At 35.1% G+C, this 22,647-nt stretch overlaps 1 protein-coding gene across 32 annotated transcripts in view; it reads right to left on the bottom strand.

Annotated features, from left to right (window-relative positions):
* Nucleotides 1-22,647, bottom strand: part of ADGRL3 (adhesion G protein-coupled receptor L3) — an 846,433-nt gene that overhangs the window by 133,944 nt on the left and 689,842 nt on the right. For 27 of the 32 annotated variants that reach the window (XR_012516839.1, XM_074396184.1, XM_074396178.1 and 24 more), the window contains 2 exons: nucleotides 21,666-21,851; nucleotides 18,345-18,383 (listed from right to left, as the gene is read on the bottom strand). Coding sequence is in view for 31 of the 32 variants with exons in the window: in XM_074396184.1 (XP_074252285.1) it covers nucleotides 18,345-18,383; nucleotides 21,666-21,851 (225 nt within the window). In the remaining variant the exon portion in view is untranslated. The remainder of the gene's footprint in view (nucleotides 1-18,344; nucleotides 18,384-21,665; nucleotides 21,852-22,647) is intronic. The other 5 variants (XM_074396186.1, XM_074396193.1, XM_074396197.1 and 2 more) reach the window with 1 other exon arrangement.

Below are 22,647 nucleotides of genomic sequence, written 5' to 3'. Positions count from 1 at the left end.
CTCATTCAGGTTTTAGCTCATGTATCATCTGTTCCAAGAGGTTTTCCATTATTAGCAAAACTAGGGGGGGGGGAATCCCCCCATTCTTAACTCTATTATCTGTTTTGTTTTCTTTGTATCACATGTCATTATGGAAAGGTGTCTGATATATTTGTTTACCTGCAGAACTATCTGAAACCTCCCATTGGACAGAAGGCAAGATTCATGAAGGAGGAGACGGTGTCTCATTTACAAGAGCCAAAAGCAGTGTTTCCTAACTCTTGGATGAGAAATTTGCCATGCAGTATAATTCATACGTAGGTCAGTTTTCTCCATTTTCATATCAGCAAAAATAAAAATCTCTGAAGTTAGTAGTTTGATGAGTATAAGAGCAAAAAATAACTAGAAATGATAAAACTTATTAACCAGCCAATACTTTCTGAATTAGTCTCACTTCAGAGATTCAATACCATGATGGCCTCTTAGTCCATTTGGGCTGCTATAACAAAATACCTTAGACTAGGCAATTGTATAAACCATGGAAATGTATTGCTCACAGTTCTGGAAGCTGGGAAGCTCAAGTTCAAGGCACCTGCAGATTCACTGTCTGGTGAGGTCTCACTCTCCACATCCTCACATGGTAGAAGGGAGAAACAAATCATCTTGGGCCTCCTTTGTAAAGACACTAATACCATTCATTCATAAGGGCTTTGTTCTCATGGCCTAATCACCCCCCTCCCTCAAGAGTCCCCATTTCCCAACACCACTATACCAGGGAGTAAGTTTCAACACATGAATTATGCGGAGACACAAGCAGTCAGACCACAGAAGGCTCCCATTTTAGTATTTATTTATCTTTAACAAATTATCCATATTTGTATCTGGTTTTCTCACTAGACTATGATATCCTCAGAGAAGAGATTATGTTTTGTGTTTTCCCAGCGTAAATTTTAGTGCCGTGATATCTTTTGGTTATTCGTCAATATTAATCACACAAAGATAGCTTGCTTTTATTATCAAATTATTAATGACATTATATACAATAGAAAGCTTGAAAGCATCCTTTTTAAATTTCTTTGATTTTTGCCCTGTCGCCTCAAAAAACTTCTGAGAGAATAAAGTGTTCAAATATCACCGTAATTTGGGAGGAAAACAGGGTAAATGGGAGGAAGTTAAGATGACAGTCCAGAAGAAGAAAAACTGAACCACAGGCTACTGTAGTGAATACGGGACACTCTGAGTAAGAAAAAGACATATATTTTACAAAAAGTTTTTCATCATGTTTCCAATGTAATTTAATAAGATTTCATTGAATCAGTATGATGTGCAAAGAATTAGGGGGAAGACACTGTTGAATGTTATTAGAGAAGAAATACATGAAGTTTGCTTTCAATTTACGTATGCTCCAGCCCAAGACAGACCTAGAAACCCATAGCATTTGGTACAAAAGTAATAGATTTTTGCTGGGGAAGACCATAAAAACATCCCATAAAATGTTTATTTTTGAGTTAGACACTACAAGATGAATAATTTTTCTTTGACTCCGAAGAGAAAATCCAAAGCTAAAGTACATAACGAGCAAGTTGATGATAATAAAAGAAAAAAAGCAAATTGGTATTAGGCAGCCCATTTGAAAGTTGGGAGCAATTATTTCACAGTAATAAATACATTTACACTAATAAATTCCTTAAATTCTTTTGAAAAATGGCCTAGTAATATAAATTATATTTTATTATTTGATGTTTTCCTGAATGCATCACATCTTTATCAATATATACCACAATCATGCTGAATGATGCTGTTTTATTATATTAGTATTATTTTTATATTATATATACAGTTACATTTAAATATTTTCTTCATATCTAAATCTCAGGATATATTAAGGAAGATAAATAAGTTTTCAGGTCTCTGCTCCCACTTCTTGCTTTCTGAATATATACACTGTAGATAGATGAAAATAGTATCCATTGATTTATAATTTGAAATAATAAAATTTTCCCTAATTCTTTACTTTTGACTTCTTGATACAAAGTTTATCAGTTGAGAATAAGGTAAAATGAAACAAAATTTTAAAATCATTACTGAATAGGACACATTGTACTCCAATCTGTGTTTAGATATTGATTCAAATCAAAATGTAAAGGTCAAGTGTTAGAAGTGTCTTCAAAACAGTTTATAACTTGCAGGTTTTTTATTACAAGTCAAGTTGAGTGACTGATATTTACACATCTGATCAATAAACCTAAGGTGCTTTTTATAACCACTGTCATTTAATATTATTAAGTATATAAAAACTACTAATCTCTGAACTACCTTTTATATTACAGTGAAGTGCTGGCATTTTCAAGTCTTAATTAAAATTAGGTCGTATAACACAAGTGACCTTATTATAGTAATAAGGACCTTTCAAAGTAAAACAAGGTGAAACTAAAACTTCATAGAACAGACTGTTTTTAAGAGACCCCCCCTTTTTTTAAGCATTGTTTTTTGAAAACTGTATTTGATTGTATCACTTTTAAATTCTACTTTAGAGTATAATGACTGAATGCTGTCAAATAAATCTCTATCATGTTACAGGAATTAAATGGATCTATAGACCCAATTCAAATTTCTTGCTAACTCAATATTCATTCAACAAATATTAATTGAGCATCTTCAATGTGGCAGTCAACTGGGATGCAGCAAGAAAGACAGATGTTCTCCCTTCCCTCAAGGTAATAGCAATATAGTGAGGCCAGGTAATTAAACAATTAAAATCCAACATGGCAAGCATTATAATGATGGAAACATAGGGTTTAAGCTCTATATTGGAAAAGCTCCATGAAGTGGGAGAATTCCAAGCTGAAACTCAACACTGAACAGAGGGTACAGTGGGTACAAACAAAAGGTACAAACTCAACACTGAACAAAGGCAAGGGGTGGAGTGTGTATTTATAGGCACAGAGGTGAAAGAGTAGGCACTGCAAAGAAGGTAGAGCAAAGAGCATTAGGGGTTCAGTGGTAAGACTGGAAAGTGAAGGCTAGATTTCAAAGATGTTTGCAAACTACGTTAAGGTATGTACAATCCTTCCTAAAAGTGACAAACAGTCACTGAAAAACATGTAAGGTAATAGATTGATATACAGTAATGGTTAATATTTGTGGAGTGCATTCAAGACCTTGACATAAACGCTTTACATGCATTAACTACTTTAATTATCACAATAACTCAGTGAGGTAGAATTTATTATTATCTTCATCTTACAGTGAGAATATTGAGACTTGAAGAAGTAAAGCAACTTACTAAAGGCTAATAATTAGCTAACATAGAGTAGAACCAGGCCTCAAATCCAAGAATTCTGGTTCTGGAGAAAAAGAAAAGCAGAAATTATTCTGAAGATATTTAAAATGATTTGCTGATTAGTTAAAGCCAGTTGATGAGGAAAAGAAAGAAGCGCAAAGCATAGAATTTGGGGTGGGTATAAGAGTAAACGTGTGGGTGGAGAGTTTGAGTAACAGTCAATTCAGGCTGCCTACTTTGAAGGCAGTATACAGTCATGCACTGAATAATGATGTCTTGCTCAACAGTGGACCTTGTGTACCACGTTGGTCCTGTAAGATTAAAATGGAGCTGCCCTATACAGGTGTACTAGCTTTTATCTTTTATACCATATTTTTAATGTATCTTTTCTAGGTTTAGATATACAAATACCATTGAGCTATAATTGTCTACAGTATTCAGTACAATAACGTGCTGTACGGGTTTGTTGCCTAAGGGGCAGGAGGCTATGCCATATAGACTAGATGTGTAATATGCTCTCCCATTTAGGTTTTCGTAAGTATGTCTTGCATGACAACAAAATGAGGCATTTCTTTTTTTAAAGTTATTTTCTTTTATTATTGTTATTATGCTTTAAGTTCTGGGGGTACATGTGCAGATCACGCAGGATTGTTATATAGGTATACACATGCCATGGTGGTTTGCCACATCCATCCCCCTGTCATCGACGTTAGGTGTTTCTCCTAATGCTATCCCTCTCCAACCCCCCTACCTCCTCCTCCTTCTCCCCTAGTTCTCCCACCCCTCCCCAACAGGCCCTGGTGTGTGAGGTTCCCCTCCCTGTGTCCATGTGTTCTCATTGTTCAACACCCACTTATGAGTTAGAATGTGCGGTGTTTGGTTTTCTGTGAATGTATCCTCATTGGTGATGCATGACTGTACCTTAATGGCATCTAGATAGGTCTGAAGCTTACATTAGATATCTGATCTTCACATACAGATCATGAGGTAGTTTGGATATTTTTCCTTCTGAATCTCATGTTGAATTGTAATCTTCGATGTTGGAGGTGGGGCCTGGTGGGAGGTGTTTGGGTCAGGGGACAGAGCCCTCATGATTTGGTACTGTCCTTGCCATAGTGAGTGAGTTCTTGAGAGATCTGTTTGTTTAAAAGTGTGTGACACCTACCCTACTCTCTCTCTTGCTCCTGCTTTTGCCATGTGGTGTGCCTGCTTCTGTTTTGCCTTTTTCCATGGGTAAAATCTCCCTGAGCCCTCCCCAGAAGCTAAGCAGATGCCAGTGCCATGCTCATACAGCCTGCAGAATCATGAGAAAATTTTAACTTATAAATTAAATTATAAATTACCCAGGCTCAGGTACTCCTTTACAGCAGCACAAAAATGGCCTAATACAGTGTACGCATCATAAATTTAAGTAGGTTTATTAAACCCATTGGTATGTCTGAAATTACCCAGAAAAACTGAGTAGTAGAAGAAGAATTGATGATACAGAAACACTAACAAAATAGAGGGGAAAATGAAGTAAGAATAATTGACAATGAAGATGAAAGAGTAAGCAGTCAGAGAGTGTGGTATCAGAGACGAAAAGACAGTTCCCTTAGTTTCAAAAATAATCACGAAAGCATCCAAAAATTCTTCTTCTTGAACTAAAAATAATAACTCTATTGTTGTCCTGGGTAACACAGTGATTTGATTGTAAAACAAAAAGAAAAACCACAGTGATACAGCTTTTGAGGAATAATCATGCAATTTCATGTATCATTACTTCAAAAGCAGGACATTTGTTCATTTAATTAATATTTTTTGAGCACTTAACATATGCCAACACTGTTCTAGACTCTTGAGATACATCTTAACAAAGCAGAGAAAAAATAGCCTTAGAACTGGACATTCTGGCAAGGGAAGCAAATAATAAACCATAAACTTTTAGAAGGTGCAAGATACAGTGTAAAATAAAATAAAGTAAGTGGATCTAGAATCAAGGATGGTGTTGGGAGAGAGGGTGGCTTTCAAATAGGATGGTACAGATGGGCATCACTGAAAAGGTTACAGTTCAAAAAAGACAAAGGAATTGAGAGAGTTAGCCAGGCAGGCATCTTGAAGAGTAACATTCCAATCAGAGGGAACAACCAGAATAAAAGTCTTCAAATGGAATAAGTCTTCAAACTTCAATAAAAGTCTTCAAGTATGCAAATTGAAGGTTTGCGTAGTCCAAAACCTTAAAATGGCATGTGTTTGGAGTAAAGCAAAAGGAAGCAGCAGAGGTGGGACTCAGCCACTTCAGTTGAGATGTGAATGGCGTGCAAGTGAACACTGGGAATTCAGTTACAGATATGGAAAGTTTGAGGTGTTTATTAAGCAACAAAGTGAAGATACTGAGAAATTGGCTGGAAAATTAACTCTGGAGCTCAGGAGAATGGTCTGTGCCATGGATAATATTTGTAAGTCATAGGCATATAGGTGGTATTTAAATCAATGAGATTACCAAGGTGTGAATGTACAAAGTGAAGACCAGAGGTCTAACTATTGTGCTAGAGGGCAGTCCAAACTTAAGCATTGGAGGAGCGGAGGAGGAACCAGCCAAGAAGACTGGAAAGAAGTGTCAATCAGGTAGGAGAAAAATCAAGGGAGTTGTCCTGAAGATAATATATCAAGGAGGAGGGGGTGATCACCTGTGTTAGGTGTTTCTAACTGATCAAGTAAGGTATGGATTGACTACCAACCGTTGATCTAGCAGCATTTAGAAGTCATTGATGACCTCAACAAGGGCAGTTTCAGTGGAGTAGTGGGGCCACAAGCCTGCGGAGGTGAATTTAAGAGAGAATGAAAGGAGAGGAATTGGCAATAGCAAGTGTTGAAAAGTGTCAGAATTTCTGCTGCAGCGGACATACTAGTAGGCAATTGGAAATTCGAGCCTGGAGCTTCAGTTAAACAGTAAATATTTAGAGACCACTTAATATGTGCTAAGTACAATTTAAAAGGTCCTGAAGATACAGAAGTAAAAGTGGCACTCTTCCTTCCCAAGCAGTTTAGTGACAGTGGAGTGAAGAGACATTAAAATACAGCTTGATAATTGCTGTAATAGAGGAAAACTGAGAGTTATAAGTACACCTAAGAGGTCATTTATCCAGACTAAGTGGGACAAAGGATTCTTCTTTAGAGTAATTGACATATGAAGTGGGTGTTGACAGGTAAGTCAAAGTTACTGGAATGAAGAGAAAGAGAAAGGAGAGCAAATCTAGAATTAATCCCAGCAGAGGGAACTGTGACTATAAAGGTACAGAGGCAGGAACTGGCAGCTCAGGATCTGAGAAGGAGCCAGTTAAAGGTGTGGGAAATTAGCAGCGGGAGTCTGCTACTCAAGCACTGTAGTTCAAAAATGGATTTTTTTTTTTTTTCTCTAAGGGCAAAAGAGAGTAATGGACAATGGACAATCTGAATAGGGTCAAGTCACCATCAGATTTGCATTTTTAAAACATTACTCAGGCAGTAGGTAGAATTGATTGACAGAAAATTTGGCAATGTGTAAAGCAGTTTGTTAATTTTTTTTTTAAATCATCTACACAAAGATAATGACTGAACCTATAAGAATCGGAGAAAAACAAAGTTTTCAGCCAAAGTCGTTTTGCAAAACTATGTCATGACCCTGGAAAGGTTTTTAATAGCATTCAGACTCTTGACATTTTTCCATAGCCTTCTTCCTCAACCCACTGCTTCAGGCCTATTTGTCTTTCTTCTATTCCCTGAAATCTCCAACCACTTGTTACTTGACCATCTCTGCCTTGGGTCACCTTTGATCCTGGAGCGCCCTTCTCCACGTAGTGTCACATTGCTGAATTGCCTGGGACTTCCTTGGAAAGTCCGCCCTGATCTGCACGAAATAAAGTAGCCTTACTCATATGACTGTGTTTTAATTCTTTGAATAGCAATTTCTGCAATCTTATTACTTTTATTGACTGAGTGATTTACTGGTTATTTTCTTCCACAATTCCAGCTAGCTGAACTATGGTGTGAGCCCTACAAGAAAGAAGACAGAAACCCTGTTTTCACTCCTGAATCACTGCACCTGAAATAACGCCTGAATGAGCTTAACAAATGTTGCCTGATTGAATGAATGAATGAATAAATCTATGCTTTTCTTAAAATATATGTTTACTATTTTTAAATAAAAAATGTATTTTTTTCAGACTTTGAAAAGGACATACTTTTAGGAAAGTCTGACAAACTGCCACAGCCTAGCAGAGCCAATTAAATGTAATATCTTGGATAGGATCCTAAAACAGAAAAAGGACATAGATAATAAATAAAGAAATCCAAATAAACTGTGGACTTCAGTTAATAATAACATAATAACATTGGTTCATTAATTATTACAACTATACCATACTATAACGTAAGATGTTAACAATAGAGGAAGCTGTGCACGTCAATGGGAGGTATACAGGAAATTTCTATAAAATTTGGTAAGTTTTTCTACAAATCTAAAACTGTTCCAAAAAATAATATCTATTAGTTTTAAAAGGACACTTTAATAAACAGTTTTAAAACACAAAAGTATATATGGTAAAACCTGAAATTCCATTTATAGAGCAATATTGTAATTCCATACTTTTGACAGTTTATTGTGGATCTTCTAGACCTGCAAATATTTACACATTTATAAGAGCAAAGTCAGTCCATACAATAATGCTGTTATCTGTTGTTTTTTGCTTGCTTGTTTATTTTTACTTGAAAATATATCACACCTATCTTTTTAAGTCAATACAAGTTCTAGCTCACTGTTTCTGTGGCTAGTAAGTATTCTGTTATTTTGTTTAATAGTTTATTCAACCGATTTCCTATTGATGAAGAGTTAAGTTATTTTGTTGATATAAACCACTACCTTAATCTAGCTTGTGATCCTGACTACACATTTATTCTTTTCCATGGCGGAATGCTATCCCATTGTGTGGGTCTGCCACAGGCTACCCCCAAAGTCCTTATTCTAGGCAAGGAGAACAACACTCTTTTGCGATTGTATGACAAGATTTATAAAGAAACATTGTAAAAATATAGGTATGAGTAATGATAGTCTTCTCTGCCAAGATATTTAAAAAGTTAACAGTGGGCTGGATGCGGTGGCTGACTCCTGTAATCCCAGCACTTGGGAGGCCGAGGCAGGCGGATCACTTGAGGTCAGAGTATGAGACCAGCCTGATCAATATGGAGAAACCCTGTCTCTACTAAAAACACAAAACTTAGCCAGGCGTGGTGGCGCATGCCTGTCATCCCAGCTACTCGGGAGGCTGAGGCAGGAGAATCGCTTGAACCTAGAAGGCAGAGGTTGCAGTGAGCTGAGATTGCGCTGCTGCACTCCAGCCTGGGCAACAAGACCGAAACTCCATCTCAAAAACAGGAAGCCAACAGTGATCATGCTTTGGAAAAGGACAGCTGAAAGACTGCAGAGAAATGAGAGAGGCAGGGTTGAACTACACAGCCGCAAGGGGGCGCCACTGAAATAGACAACAATGTCAGTGCTATGCCCTGGAGTTAATGCAGAGGTTCCAGTGGGAAGGAGAAATAGGTATTATTCTACCTTTTGAATTTTACACCATGTGTCTACATTAGCTATTCAAACAATTACTTAAACAATAGAAAAATGCAATCTGAGAATAGTTTCAAATCGCTTTTAAAAATTTTTTTTTAGACAAAATGATTAATCTCAAACTATGACTAACAGAACAAGCAGAAGAACATTTTAATCTATATTTAGGGTTCAAAAGTTACCCTTGTATTGTCAAAAATCTGTGGTAAGTTATTACATTAAAACTGGATACGTCACTGTGTGTTATTAAATAAGAAAAAGAAAAAGCATTTTCTTTGCATCTGAGACTGCTAGTTGCCCAATATCCCTCTTGTGTTAGACACAGAATCAATGAAAACTATGCCCAGCAACAAAGCCACACCTATTAATGAAGTATTTAAGCATGCAAATAGGGAAGCCCATGAGATATAAAAAGAAATGGTTGGGAGAGCCTCCTGGAAAGTACTAAAAGGAACAAATCCTTTGGCACTTATCCTTTTCTTTTTTCCTTTTATAAGATTAGCATGACATGATGATTGGAACCTAAGTAGCCATCTTGTCATCTTGGGGATAGATACCCATGTGCTAAAGATAACGGAGCAAAAAAAAACAGATGAAGCCTTGGTCTCTGATGATTTCATGCAGTTTTCAAGCTAATCTTGGACTGCCTCATCTGCATTTTTTATGTGCAAGAATAAAGCCTTGGTTTGTTTAAGCTACCAAAGCTAAGTTTCTGTTACTACCAGCTGTACAAAATTCATATGTTAGACGGAGGAAAATATAAAAGTTGTAACTCCGTTGGGAGCAATCCTAAACAATCATTTGTTTGGTTCTAAGCCATCAGACAACTACTTTACTGCAAATTGCTCTTTAAAATTTTCATTTCTTTTCTAACCTGTATCAAAAAAGTTAATGATAGTTTCAGAAAGTAGAATCTTAAATCTGTAATGCTGTTTTAAATATCTTTTTCCTGGTTAGCTATGCAATCATCAAGCTAATAAAGAAATAGAAAAGTAAGCTGATGTGTATTATCTTGAGTTTGCATAGAAATCATATCTATATTCTATGTATTTAAAACTTTTCTGAAGGTAAGCATATATTCAGAAAGCACTGATGCACAGAATAGAATTTAGGTAAACAGTTTTACAATTATATAACGGCCCAGGCTTTGATCAGACAATTAAATGAGAGAAAAGAATACAAGCTGATGCAAAGCAGAGAGAAAATATTTTTGTTTTAGATGAAAACATTTTATTTAAAATCAGAAAGATACTTTTTTTTCACACCCTTATTAGAATTACTTCCTGAAACATTCACAAACCATGTATATACAAACCGCAGCTGGAACATTTGTTTATTTACGGGAAACATGAGAAACAGAGGAGGCAGAAATGGCTTTCTAAAGCAGCCATTTCTATCTGACCTGACACATTTGCCAGGGGAATCATGAGAGATTCCCAGAATGATGTTCTTTCCACGTCAAGGCAGAATCTCCATCATCAACATCTGTCATTGTCCTTTGGAGGGTTTTAAATCATTAGATTTACAAGTTGACCTGTTCACATTCTTCAGCAATACCTGTATGATTTACTCTGCTTACATTACATATGATTTTACTCTTTTGATTCAATGATAGCTTTGTATGTAGTAGTGTTTAATGTCTACAACTTACAGAAAGGAATTCTTATAACCATTCTTTATCTAAAAAAGAAACTACAGTATTCTTGTTTTGTAGATGGAAGTCACTTTCTTTAATCTCAATGTCTTTTAACAATAGGTTTAGGGCACCAGAAACATGCAGGGTGCAGATTTATATTTTCTCTCTTACTGACATAAATCAAGTGCAGATTTATCAAGCTGTGAAATATATTAAGTTCACAGGGTTTTAACAAAGGGTTACCAAACCACAAGAACCTGCTGTGATTCAAACTACTTTCAGATGTCCTTTTAATTATATTAAATGAAAGTTTGGGTTGGCTTTGATGCTTATGGGCAAACATCGAAATCTCTTGAAAGAGCTGTTAAAAGTACTCCCTGTTGCTGCAGTTAATATACTACATTGTATGCACACTGCTAGCCAATTTATTCTAGCCACTTTAACAAGGATATCCAGCCTGACAGGCCACACAGAATAGTATCACAAGTCAAGCAAAGCACAAATCATTAGAGGACTCTGAAAGTTGTTTGACATGCACCACAGAGCTCTTTGTCACACAGCCAATTAAGTGACCAAACAAGGAACTTGAAAATACTCATTAATTTCTTCCTAGCAGTATAAATGGGGCTTAGAATCCTTCTTGTCTTATGCACCAAAGACACACAAGTAAAACTGGCATAATTCAATTTGCACTTTGTCAAACGTGCAAGTAGCAACTTTGGTTCACAGAAAGTGTACATTAATAATACAAAAAAAATAAAAAACGAAAAGTGGGCAAAAATGTTTAGATATTACATGTAATAATGTAGACATGTGGGCTTTGAAGTTTTTTTAATTATCAAAAGTTGACTCAGCATTTCTGAGAAGATTTAGCGGCGCTCCACATCATTTCATCCTCTTTGCAATAACTTCAGTGGATTCCACGATACCATACTTTCCCGATGCTCTTTATTCCTTAAGGCTGTTTTTTAGTCTCTATGCTGGCTTCCCTTCATCTCCCCAACCTCTTCATATGACAGTGCCCTGGGGATCAGTCCTAGAATTCTTTTCTCATCCCCTTGAGGGATTCATCTAGAACACTTATGTCAAATGCCAGTCTAAGCTTAACATGACCGAATGATTATTTCTAGGCTAATCTCACAATTGAACATCATGCTTACATATTTAATGACATATTTAACATCTATATTGCATATTTAATAAGAATCTCAAATTTAACATGCACCAGAGTGAAGTTCTCTCCCTGCCCCTCCCAAATTGGTTGCAGAGACCACCTCAATAAATGGCAACTTCATCCTTCCAATTGCTCAGGCAAAAAACATTCCGTCCTTTCAACTCTTCTTTTTCTCTAAAAACTCCCATACAATCTCTTAGCAAATCTTACTTCATTTTTTAAAAAATTCTGAGTGTGAATAATGACCTCAGTATCCAGCACTAACATGCTAATCCAAGTGGCCGTCATTACCCAAATGGTAACCCAGCTTCAGCCCCTACTTTTCCTCCTACTGGCTACTCTCCACTTGTAACACACGTCAGAAAGTTATCCTCTGCTCAGAAACCTGTGGTCGTTTGTTTCCTGGGCCTTGCTGAATAAAAACTGAAGTCCTTACAATGATCTATCAGAATCTGCACCTTGCTGTGCCGCAGATTCACACCCTGTGGTCCTCTTCTTTTTCACTCTCTTCCAGTTGCACTACCCTCCTTCACCAACAGGAGTATTTCCACTTCTGGAACTTTCTGTTCTCTCTACTAAAATGCTTCCTCCTGCATATCAACATAGTTGACTCCTTTATCTACTTCCAAGTTTTGCTCAAATATCAACTTCATAGCTCATTTCCTGCATTCTTGCTTTATTTTACTCTATAGAATTTATTATCATCTGGCATACCATGTATTTTACATGTTCAGTGCATTGTTTATATTCTTCCACTAGGATGGTCACCTTAGAAGAGAGAGCAGGGATTTTTGACTATTACGTGTACTGCTATGCTCCCAGAGCTGATAAAATTATACTGGGCACATGTGCTTAACCAGCAATTCTTAAGTATTTTTGTTGTTCACTATGTGAAGGTTTTCCATCACTAGGATATAGTATTATATCGTACTGTGTGTGTGTGTGTGTGTGTGTGTGTGTGTGTGTGTGTGTGTTTGTGTGTGTAACAGTACTAAGCCCTCTATACCCTATATAACTGCATAGTATACACAGTATATTATAGCATACTATAATAATACTCTTTAAGCATTAAAACAAAAAGCACATAAACTACCTGCTTTTCAAAAACAAAAGAAGAAGAAGAAAAAACCAGGTGTGTGTGTGTGTGTGCTTTTTATTTTTAAATTCATACATACTTAACAGTTTGTTTTTCTGATCAGGTCTCAACTGAGCTATGCAAGGGTCCACAACAGATTCTACACAATAACTCAAAGGAATCACATCAATATCTACATGAACTTATATTTCCCATTAAGTATGGTCTACTGTAGACTCTCTAGTGAGTACACATAACCTCTGAGATTTGGTGGACAAAAGAAACTATTGATAAAAACGAAAATATTTTTAATAATTTGGAAAATGTTATGTCTTAGAAGCAGTAAAAAACAAACACCAGCAATTCTTAATACTTCCTGCTAACGAGGAGAACAATGCTAGAAAATATTACTGTTTGAAAGATAACAATTTGAGGTTGAAAGATGAGAAAAAAATGCAAATCTAAGTTCTGGTTACCTTTATAGGCCACAAAAGCAGTTGTTCTTAAGCTCTTTGAGGTCATACTCTACTCCCATATTCTCATGAAAGCCACAGACCTCTCTCTGGAACCATATGATTTGTAACGGTTCATGAATTATACTTGCAAACTTTCCTCTGCCCCCACCCCATGGCTAGAGTCAAGAACTTTTGCAATTCACACACACTAGCATGGCTATAGTAAGAAAGACAGAAAGTAACAAGTATTGGTGCTGGAATCCTCATACACTGCTGGTGGAAAATGGTATAGTCACTGGAAAACAGTTCCTTCTTTAACATAGTTACTATATCTTTCTGCTGGTTTTTTATTCTCTTAAGATGATAACGTTTTCATCAGAGTCTCCTCTGAAAATAAAAAGACCTCAAAGCAAATTATATTTGGATATGACTTTAATATGGCAGCACAAAATAATTACCCCATCGCTATTTCACCTCTGTCTCAAAAAAGAGGTTGAAAAATAAATTGTTTTACTGCCTTCTATCCCTGAAATACAGTGCAAAAAATCAATCAACATAGACCTCATGATTTATCTTGCCTCCTATCATCAAGAGATGAAGTCAGTCCTACTAATAAGAGCATCTCAGCGATTAGGAGCACAAGCATCTGAATTAGAAAGACTTAGCTTTGAATTTAGGGGACCCTTGATTATTATTTTGTGGTCTTGTGAAAATCATGTAACCCTTCCCGCACCTCCATTTTTTCAACTGTAAGTTAAAAATTGCAATAATTATATCATATGGTTGTTACGAATATTAAATAAGAATGTATGCTAATTGCTCTTAATAATGGCACATAATTAATGCCCAATAAATAAATTTATTTAATTTTTATTTTTGGAGATGGAGTCTCATTCTGTTGCGCAGGCTGGAGTACTGTGGCACAATCTCAGCTCGCTGCAACCTCTGCCTCCCAGGTTCAAGTGATTTTCCTGCCTCAGCCTCCTGAATAGCTGGGATTACAGGCATGCACCACCATGCCAAGCTAATTTTTGTATTTTTAGTAGAGAGAAAGTTTCACCATCTTGACCAGGGTGGTCTCAAACTCCTGGTCTCAAGTGATCTGCCCACCTAGACCTTCCAAAGTACTGGGATTACAGGAAATAAATTTATTCTTAATAACAAATCATCGTTATTCTTAATCATGGTGTTGAAGCAGCACAGGACATATGTCAGGAAACAAGCAATAGTACCATCCGTGTCATTTGTGTGACTTTGGGCCAGTATACTATCTCATCTTCACCTAAAAGGCCCCTCTGGTAATATTAAATCACAGCAACTGTTTAATATGCATGTGTAACACAAGCCTTATTTGTTTTTTCTAGTATAAAACTTAAAACTCTCATTTTTCTTTTCTTTTCCTTTTTTTTTTTTTTTTTTAATAAAGAGACAGGGGTCTCACTATGTTACCCAGGCTATATTCGAACTCCTGGACTCAAAAAATCCTTCTGCCTTAGCTTCTCGAGTAGCTGGGACTATAGACACATGTCATTGTGTCTAAGATATGGAAGTGATATGTTTTACTATGACACATACCAATTTATAGCTTATGATAGTCAACAAGGATTTTAGTGTAACTAAAATTAGAATTAAAATTTAAATGTGTATATTAAACTCAAATTTCTTGTTTTTGTTAAAACTCTTGGGATGCAAACATAATGGCATTTAGGAGATTCACATATTATTTAAAATATCACACCGACCAACTTTTAATTGTACAACTACAGGTCAGTTATCATAGTTGACAACTAATAGTTAAAATTCCACTGTGCTCTCATTTGTGTGTGAGATAAACAAAAGGTTAAAAGTAAGAAGACATGAAAGGTAAAGCTGGATAATTCATAAAATAGACACTGAATCTCTAAGTAATTGAAAGTTAAATGGATTTAGACAGTGAAAATCAACCCTAAAAGGGTCATTGCTTGTGCTTATGAAAAGGCCATATTTTTAAAAAAAAAATTATGATGACTTAGCAATCACCTTATTTCAAATTTAATGCATAAAGCACTTCAAGCATATTTCACACCTATTTCATAGATAGCTCTGAATGTACTCTGAACATATAAACAATAGGAAACATAAAACACTTCTCTAAAATTCAAATAGACTAAAGTTTAAGGTATTATTCCCTCTGGAATTTCATGGAATAATGATCTGCATCAAGAAGAACAGAGACAGTACAATGTATTAGAGAGCAGAGCATTTCTGATTCATCAATATTCTGCTTGTATTTGGTATTATCAGATGTTTACTCAATAGCTGAAATATTTATTCATAGTCAGTCAATTATAACCCAGGAAATCAACCATTGAATAAACTGCTATTAATTTTCCACCAGAGATTCATGTTTGAATGACCATGCATTTCATAGGTTTAAATACCAAAAGACTAATTATCCCAAAGGTCCCATTAAAAGGATAGCATAGATTGCAATCAAAAACAATCCTAACATTGCTCAGCTCAAAAATGATCTTCAGCTTTTGGTGATAAAGGATACTTTGATTTCTATGCCTATTGCACTCACTGAGAGTATAGATCATATATAGATATATATTTATAAATACAGGTATATATATGTGTGTGTGTGTGTGTGTGTGTGTGTGTGTGTGTATGTGTGTATGTATATAAATACACCTATATACACCTTCCAAAACAATTTCCCCCCAAATTTTAGAAAAATAAACTTGAACAGTTTCTTATACACAAAAGTTCATTATTTTATACAATAAAATGCAAATTAAAAGTTTATCTTCCTAATCTCCATGAAGTGTTTACATTTTCTTTTTCTTTTTAAGCAATATTTTCACAAAATGCCCTTATTAGCCTTATTCTATTGGCTTCACATTCAGAATGAAATATGCAAGAACAAAATAATACTTCTTTCACTCCGGTTTTTAAGTTTATAATTGCTCATTCTGCAAAACAATCCTGAGATTAAAGTAATAAAAATTGATAAGATTTAAAACACGTGACTTCAAAATATGTCACCTTGGCATCTGAGAAAACAGCAAAAGCAGGAAGGTAACTCTCATCTTCCCCCTGCCCTTTTTTCCTTATACAAGTCAAAAAACTGAGCAAGAATTTTCTAACTTTCCCCTCAACCAGGTCATAATATTCTCCTTAGAGAATATCCAATTATCAATTCTATACTACCCAGGATAGTAGAATGTGAATATTCAGATCACTGGAAAGGCATAAATAAACAAATTGATTTCTAGCATTTATATCACCCTGACTCACATCTCCCTGTATCTGGAAGAAAGAATACCAAGACGCAGAGATGCCTAGAAGAATCGAATGCCTTGCTAAGTCCCTCCAATGTATTACCATTAAGATCATTTCCCCTGCGTCCAGTTGCACTTTCCCACAACTGTCTACTCTTCATCAAACCGAAGCATAAAAAACACAAGTTTTTCTGTTTCCTGGGGTCATTTTCAAATGCTGCTATCTCACATAAAATTCATATAAAATAAATTTGGAAGTTTTTTTCTTGTTAACTTGTCTTTTGTGATAGGGGCCTAAGCCATGAACCTAGCTGCAGATCAGAATCTTTCCTTCCCTACAGAAACCGCACAGAATCATAATAGACACATTCGGCCAACTACAAATTTAGCTGACTTATGGGGAACACTTGTAATGTGTTCTTGAGTTGCTCAGGAGACTTGGAAAACACCAAATTCAATCAAAGTGATCAGTATACATTTCCAGAATGAGAGTATATCTAAAGAAAGCTGAATCTACTCAACTGCATTTTCATTACTGTAAAGTGTTAGTGTACTAATATTTATTAGTCAATATTTTCTCCTAGATAATAGAATCCTAGATAGGAACTGTACTATATTTGTTTTGTTCAATATTTGTTGAGGACATGAAGATATTCATGTATGAAATTTACAAATGGGGTAGCTAGAAGAAAAAGAATTTGCCAGCTAGAATTAAGCAAATGATTATAGCTGGTATACAGATATATTTCTATTCATTAAAAAGTCTACTGTATTGTGCTTTCCACAATCTAAGTTTTCCCCAAGGCTATCCAGCTCCTTTTGCTATGAGTTTATGCTAAGTTACTACCTAATTATAAATCCATTTCTCAATTTTATACTACCGAGAAGGATAGCAGATGTGAATATTAAGATCACTGGAAAGGAAGACATAAACAAATCAATTTTTATTATTTATATCAACTTAAGAGTTTCGGTTAAAAAGAAGTAAACACCCTGATATTATGTTCACCTGTGAATTAACTCATAAAGTTTCATTTTTAACTGTCAATCTCATACCCATTAATTTCATTATTGAGGGTATCTCTCTTTAAATGCAGATGGACTTCCTCTTTGAAAATGCTGTGAAATGTATATACGTAGAATATAGTTTACAGCCAAACATTTTTATATTTCCTCCTGCCTTCCTTGTATCTCTCCTTCATTTCTTATAACAAGAACAAAACAAAACAAAAAACAAAAAAGTAGAGAGCTGCTTCTGAGGTTGTTCTTTGTCATACAAAACTAATAAACATAGGTATGGTTTATTGCTTATAATTTACAACATGCTTACAAATTAGAACACAACAGGTGGAAACAAAGTATATTCACATTTGGATTACAGTTTTTGCAATAAGAGAGTAAGATAGTCACAATCATGACTTGAGTCAATAAACAGCTATACTGAGGAACAGAAGCATGACATTCCAAGTATTCTGGACTATTTGTTGTCTTATAAGACTGATTGAGTTTCATTTCTGAATGACTTGCTATTCAAATATTGGCTGATCCAATGTATAAATGAAATGCTTTCATACCCACCCCAATAAAAAAATAGGGATTTTATAGATAGGGATTTTATAGATTATACCCAACTCACCTCTTAGTGATGATGAAAAAGTTCATACCTCAAATTGCACCTCCTTCTTAGTCTGTGTTCCTCGTTTGACAGAGCATTGGCACTGCTAAATTTCTTTTTATAATATACACTTGCATGCCTTTCTGTTCCCACCCTTCTTCCCCTCCATGAAATTCCTTTATTTCAGTAAGTTACATTATCATTTTTCTATCAGATGTCCATACATGCCATCACAACGGAGACAGTCAACAACTTAACACATTTATAAAAACGCAGAAAGTACCTGGACATAGGCTCTGCAAGAGCGCTCTCTTTTCTGAAGCTGAATCCATTAAGACAGCAGATTAAACACAGAATAGAAAAAACAAGTTAGTGACAGAAGAAAACAAGAAAAATAAAAGAACACATCTACACAAAACACCTCATTTTGTCATTCACTAATTTTCAGAAGAGAATGAAAGCTAAGCAGCAGCAAAGTGTTAAGCAATGGCTTGAAAAATAGTAGCCAACATCCTCTCAGGACAATCTAAGTGAAAACTGTATGGTATAAAGTTGTTAATGGTAGCAAGACATCTTTGAATACTTTTAGTAGAAATTAGTAAAAATCAATATACTTCATTCATTTGAAATGATTCATTTCACATTAGGTTAGTTATTAATTTATGGGTGACAAAGACATCAAGTTAGGAAAATTATGTCAGAAGTTTGGAACCCATTTTTCTAAGATTATTTGTGGTTTACAGATACTACAAATGGTAAATGAGCACCACAAATCATATGTTCTTCATACATATAAAAACTTCTGTTTATCAGGAAAAAAGAAATGCCCATTCATTATGACTGTTTGATTCTAAGGGGCACACACCTAGGGATAACTAGCTACTGATTTAAAGAATGTGATTATTCTCCTGATTAACCACTGCTTTTATTTCTTGAAGAATTTCTTTTGACAGTTCTGACAAAAAAACAAATGAAAGAAACTTTGGTGGGATAAGAAGTATACTTTTCTTTGTATGTTTGTTTGTTTGCATAGAGAGTGATGTCTTTCTGGGCAAAAAGTTAGCAGCAACTCATATTACATCCCAAACGTTATTTCCTGGCAATAAAATGAATAGTTAATAACAGTTTGTCCACCATGTTTAAATAAATGAGCCAAAATTTTATAAATTCATTTGTGTGTTCTCCTCTTCTTTCCTATTTTTTTTTTTCTTCAGTATTCTCGACTGTTGAAGGAGAACATTACTTAGTTTTAAGAAGCAGTTACCCAGATGCCTTTTGTGTGGCTTACACTTTCCAACTCTAATTCATGCATTCTTCAGTGAGCATAGAGCAGTTACTCCTCTAAAGAATTAAGTGAGGAATGAGTGTAAGTAAATTGCCAGTGCTGCCATTTGGATCACTGACTTGCATCATAGTTCGCAGGACTCTAAACCCTTCAGAATTTCAGTACAGAGCACAACTGAGTGTATGGAGTTGACTTTGCAAATCTGATGGGTTATAACTGCTTCAGGGAAAGTGGGAACCACAGGAAATGAAAGCAAGCCAGCAAGCGTGTGAATAACCTTTGCCCTCCCATCTCCTTACCCCATCATGCAAATTAACATATGACAAACCACATTATATAAACAATTGAAAAGAGCCAAATGGGTAACAAAAGAGAGCATTAAAACACTTCACAAATGGAAATTTGCCCATTATTTAGTTATTTGATATTCAGAGTACGCAAGCTGATTAGCTGCAGCCAGTTAGAAAGTGACATTAAGTGCCAGCTTTACCTGATACTGTCAGACATCAACACCATTTTTAAATAAAGATACAAAGTATTGCTATAACAAGTCATGTTATGGATATGTAACATTAATAGAAATCACTACATCCCATACATTATGATAAAAATTGCTGGCAGCGATATTCATTAATAGCATCCAGCCAGCCTGGGCAACAACGCATTAAAATCACAGCATGCCCAGATTATATGAATTATATTCCAACAGGCAATTGGTTGTGATTCTATCAAGGGCATAAGTGACAAAAATAACTCCTTTATTCTCAGAATGAAAAAAATTAATAATTTATATCTAATAATAAATAAAACTGTACCTGTTTTCTGCAGATGAAATTGCAGAACAAAAAACACAAACATAAAATACCTGGCTTTCTGTGTTGAATAATCATTATTTTAAAATTTCTTTCCTTTTGATGAGTGAAATTCTTACCCTAGTAAGACACAGAAGAACTAAACATATTAAATACTAAACACATTAAAAGACGACTTTGCAGAGTCATTTTTCATTCTAAAGGAAAATGTTCTTTTAGTGAACTCCATAGAGGAATATTAGTCTGGCAATGTCAAATTCTTGCTTTTTAAAGCAGTAAGGCTATCATGATATTCAAGGCCCTAAAATTCACTTTCAATCATTGAACATCTCTACTGCACAAATGCCATTCAGGGAATACATGACATTTGAAGGTAGCTATGCTAATAGGTTTTACCATGGGGTTAACTCAACATGTGATATTTTGTTACATAAATACATTATATTATTTATAAATATATTTTATATGTTTATGTAAATAAATGTTTATTTCATTAATGAAAATATAAACAAAAACTCATAATACGTATTCTCTCTGAAGTTAAAATAATTTTTTTACTTACAATTCAAATCTGCTGGAATATATTTAAGTTTTTAACATTTTAATGCTAATGATACAAAATCTGAGTGATTTCAAAATCAAAAGGAAGTCAAAATGAAACTTAATTACTTGCCTTATGAGTTTTTAAAAAGTTTTATTAATTAGGGTAAATTATCTCAGTGTTTATATCATCTATAATGGATTAGTAATATCTTCTTCTCTAATGTTATATTCTAAAATTCTACTTATTAATTAGACATTTGTATTATTGTTAATTCTCTCTCTTTTTTTTTTTTTTTTTTTTTTTTTTTTTTTTTTTTTTTTTTTTGAGATCAAGTCTCGCTCTGTTGCCCAGGCTGGGGTGCAATGGCTCAATCTTGGCTCACTGCAACCTCGGCTTCCCAGGTTTAAGCGATTTTCCTGCCTCAGCCTTCGGAGTAGGTGGGACTACAGGCATTCACCACCACACCCGGCTAATTTTTATATGTTTTAGTAGAGACGGGGTTTCACCATATTGGCCAGGCTCGTCTCTAACTCCTAGCCTCGTGAGCCACCCGCCTCAGCCTCCCAAAGTGCTGGGATCACAGGCATGAGCCACCAAGCCCGGCCAATTATCTTAAATATAAAAGTTTGAAAGAAAAAAGAAATTGCATTTATCTAAATTGACCCTGTCTGAATTTAGCACGCCAGAATAATTGCCATGGAAAACAGAATTATAAATTCAAAACATATATAGAGAGATAATCATTTATCATTTCTTTAGATTAAGAACCATATTGTAATGGAATAACAAAAGAATTGAAAATAACTGTTGATTCTCTTTACAATGATCAGATTCTATAGAAAGAGAAAAATTAAGCGGTGAAGGTTTTCTGATTTTATCACAACTTTAAAGATTATATATATATATATATATATATATATATATATATATATATGTACACACATATATATTTTGGGTTCTTACCTTGTTCAAACTCCGCGCAGCACTATCTTTTCCACCTGGGGTCAAGTTCCGAAGCTGTACATCTAGGAGGCCTACCAGCTGATCCATGGCTCGGACAGAGTAGGTGATGTCCCCAGCATTCAAGTGATTTCTCGTCTGTTCAGCCAGCTCTCTAGCAATGTTGGCAGCTGTCTCACCAGATTTCAACTATAATTTTGAAACAGAATACAAAGGAAAGAGATCTTAACTACTGTTAGTGGTTTCTTTTGACGATCATGTTTGTATGTAATTGTAATCATTGATTCAAGAAATAGTTGTTAAACTCCATCATCATCTGGAATACATTCCCCGATTTTTCCTGCGAATTCATATTTTTCTTCAAAACCTGACTTTAAATTTATGTCTTCAGAAAGCTCCTCCTGAGGAAACTAACTTTTAAAAATTATGCTAACCTTAATTATATATTTGGGTGGTTAAGTCTAATGTTTGCTCTATTATTTTCTCTGTGAGTTTCTAAATTGGACTTTGTTGTGTGTGTGTTGTGAATCCCCAACCACATTGTAAGTTCTCAGAGGCAAGTACAATTTTCCTTTGTGCCTAGTTTAGCACTTAGTTCACAGTGAATACTCACCAGCTGCTAAGCTCTGTGAAGATTCTACCAGAAATAAAATCCCTGCTTTTCAAAGTGATTTTCATCTTCTTACCAACTGTGTAAGGAATTTTGCTCCCAATATGCTGGGTAGCAAACTATTGCTTAGTTTCTAGTATGTTTTTTTTTTTTTTTTTTTCTCTGAAACTACATGCTGATTTTTCAAGTACATTCTACAAGAATATGTCAAATTGCCAACACTCCAAAAATACTAAAACAAAGACTAATAGCTCATCATCACTTGAACGAATTTGATAGCCATGGGTAATTCAAACCTAGGAATATATACTAATTTGTAAGAAAGTTATGGGAAACAAGAAAGTAGAAACAAGAATAAGTAAGTGTAATTTCTCA

This window comes from Saimiri boliviensis, chromosome 3, assembly GCF_048565385.1.
Source record: "Saimiri boliviensis isolate mSaiBol1 chromosome 3, mSaiBol1.pri, whole genome shotgun sequence".
Lineage (NCBI taxonomy): Eukaryota > Metazoa > Chordata > Mammalia > Primates > Cebidae > Saimiri > Saimiri boliviensis.
This window is presented reverse-complemented; position numbering and strand designations above follow the sequence as displayed.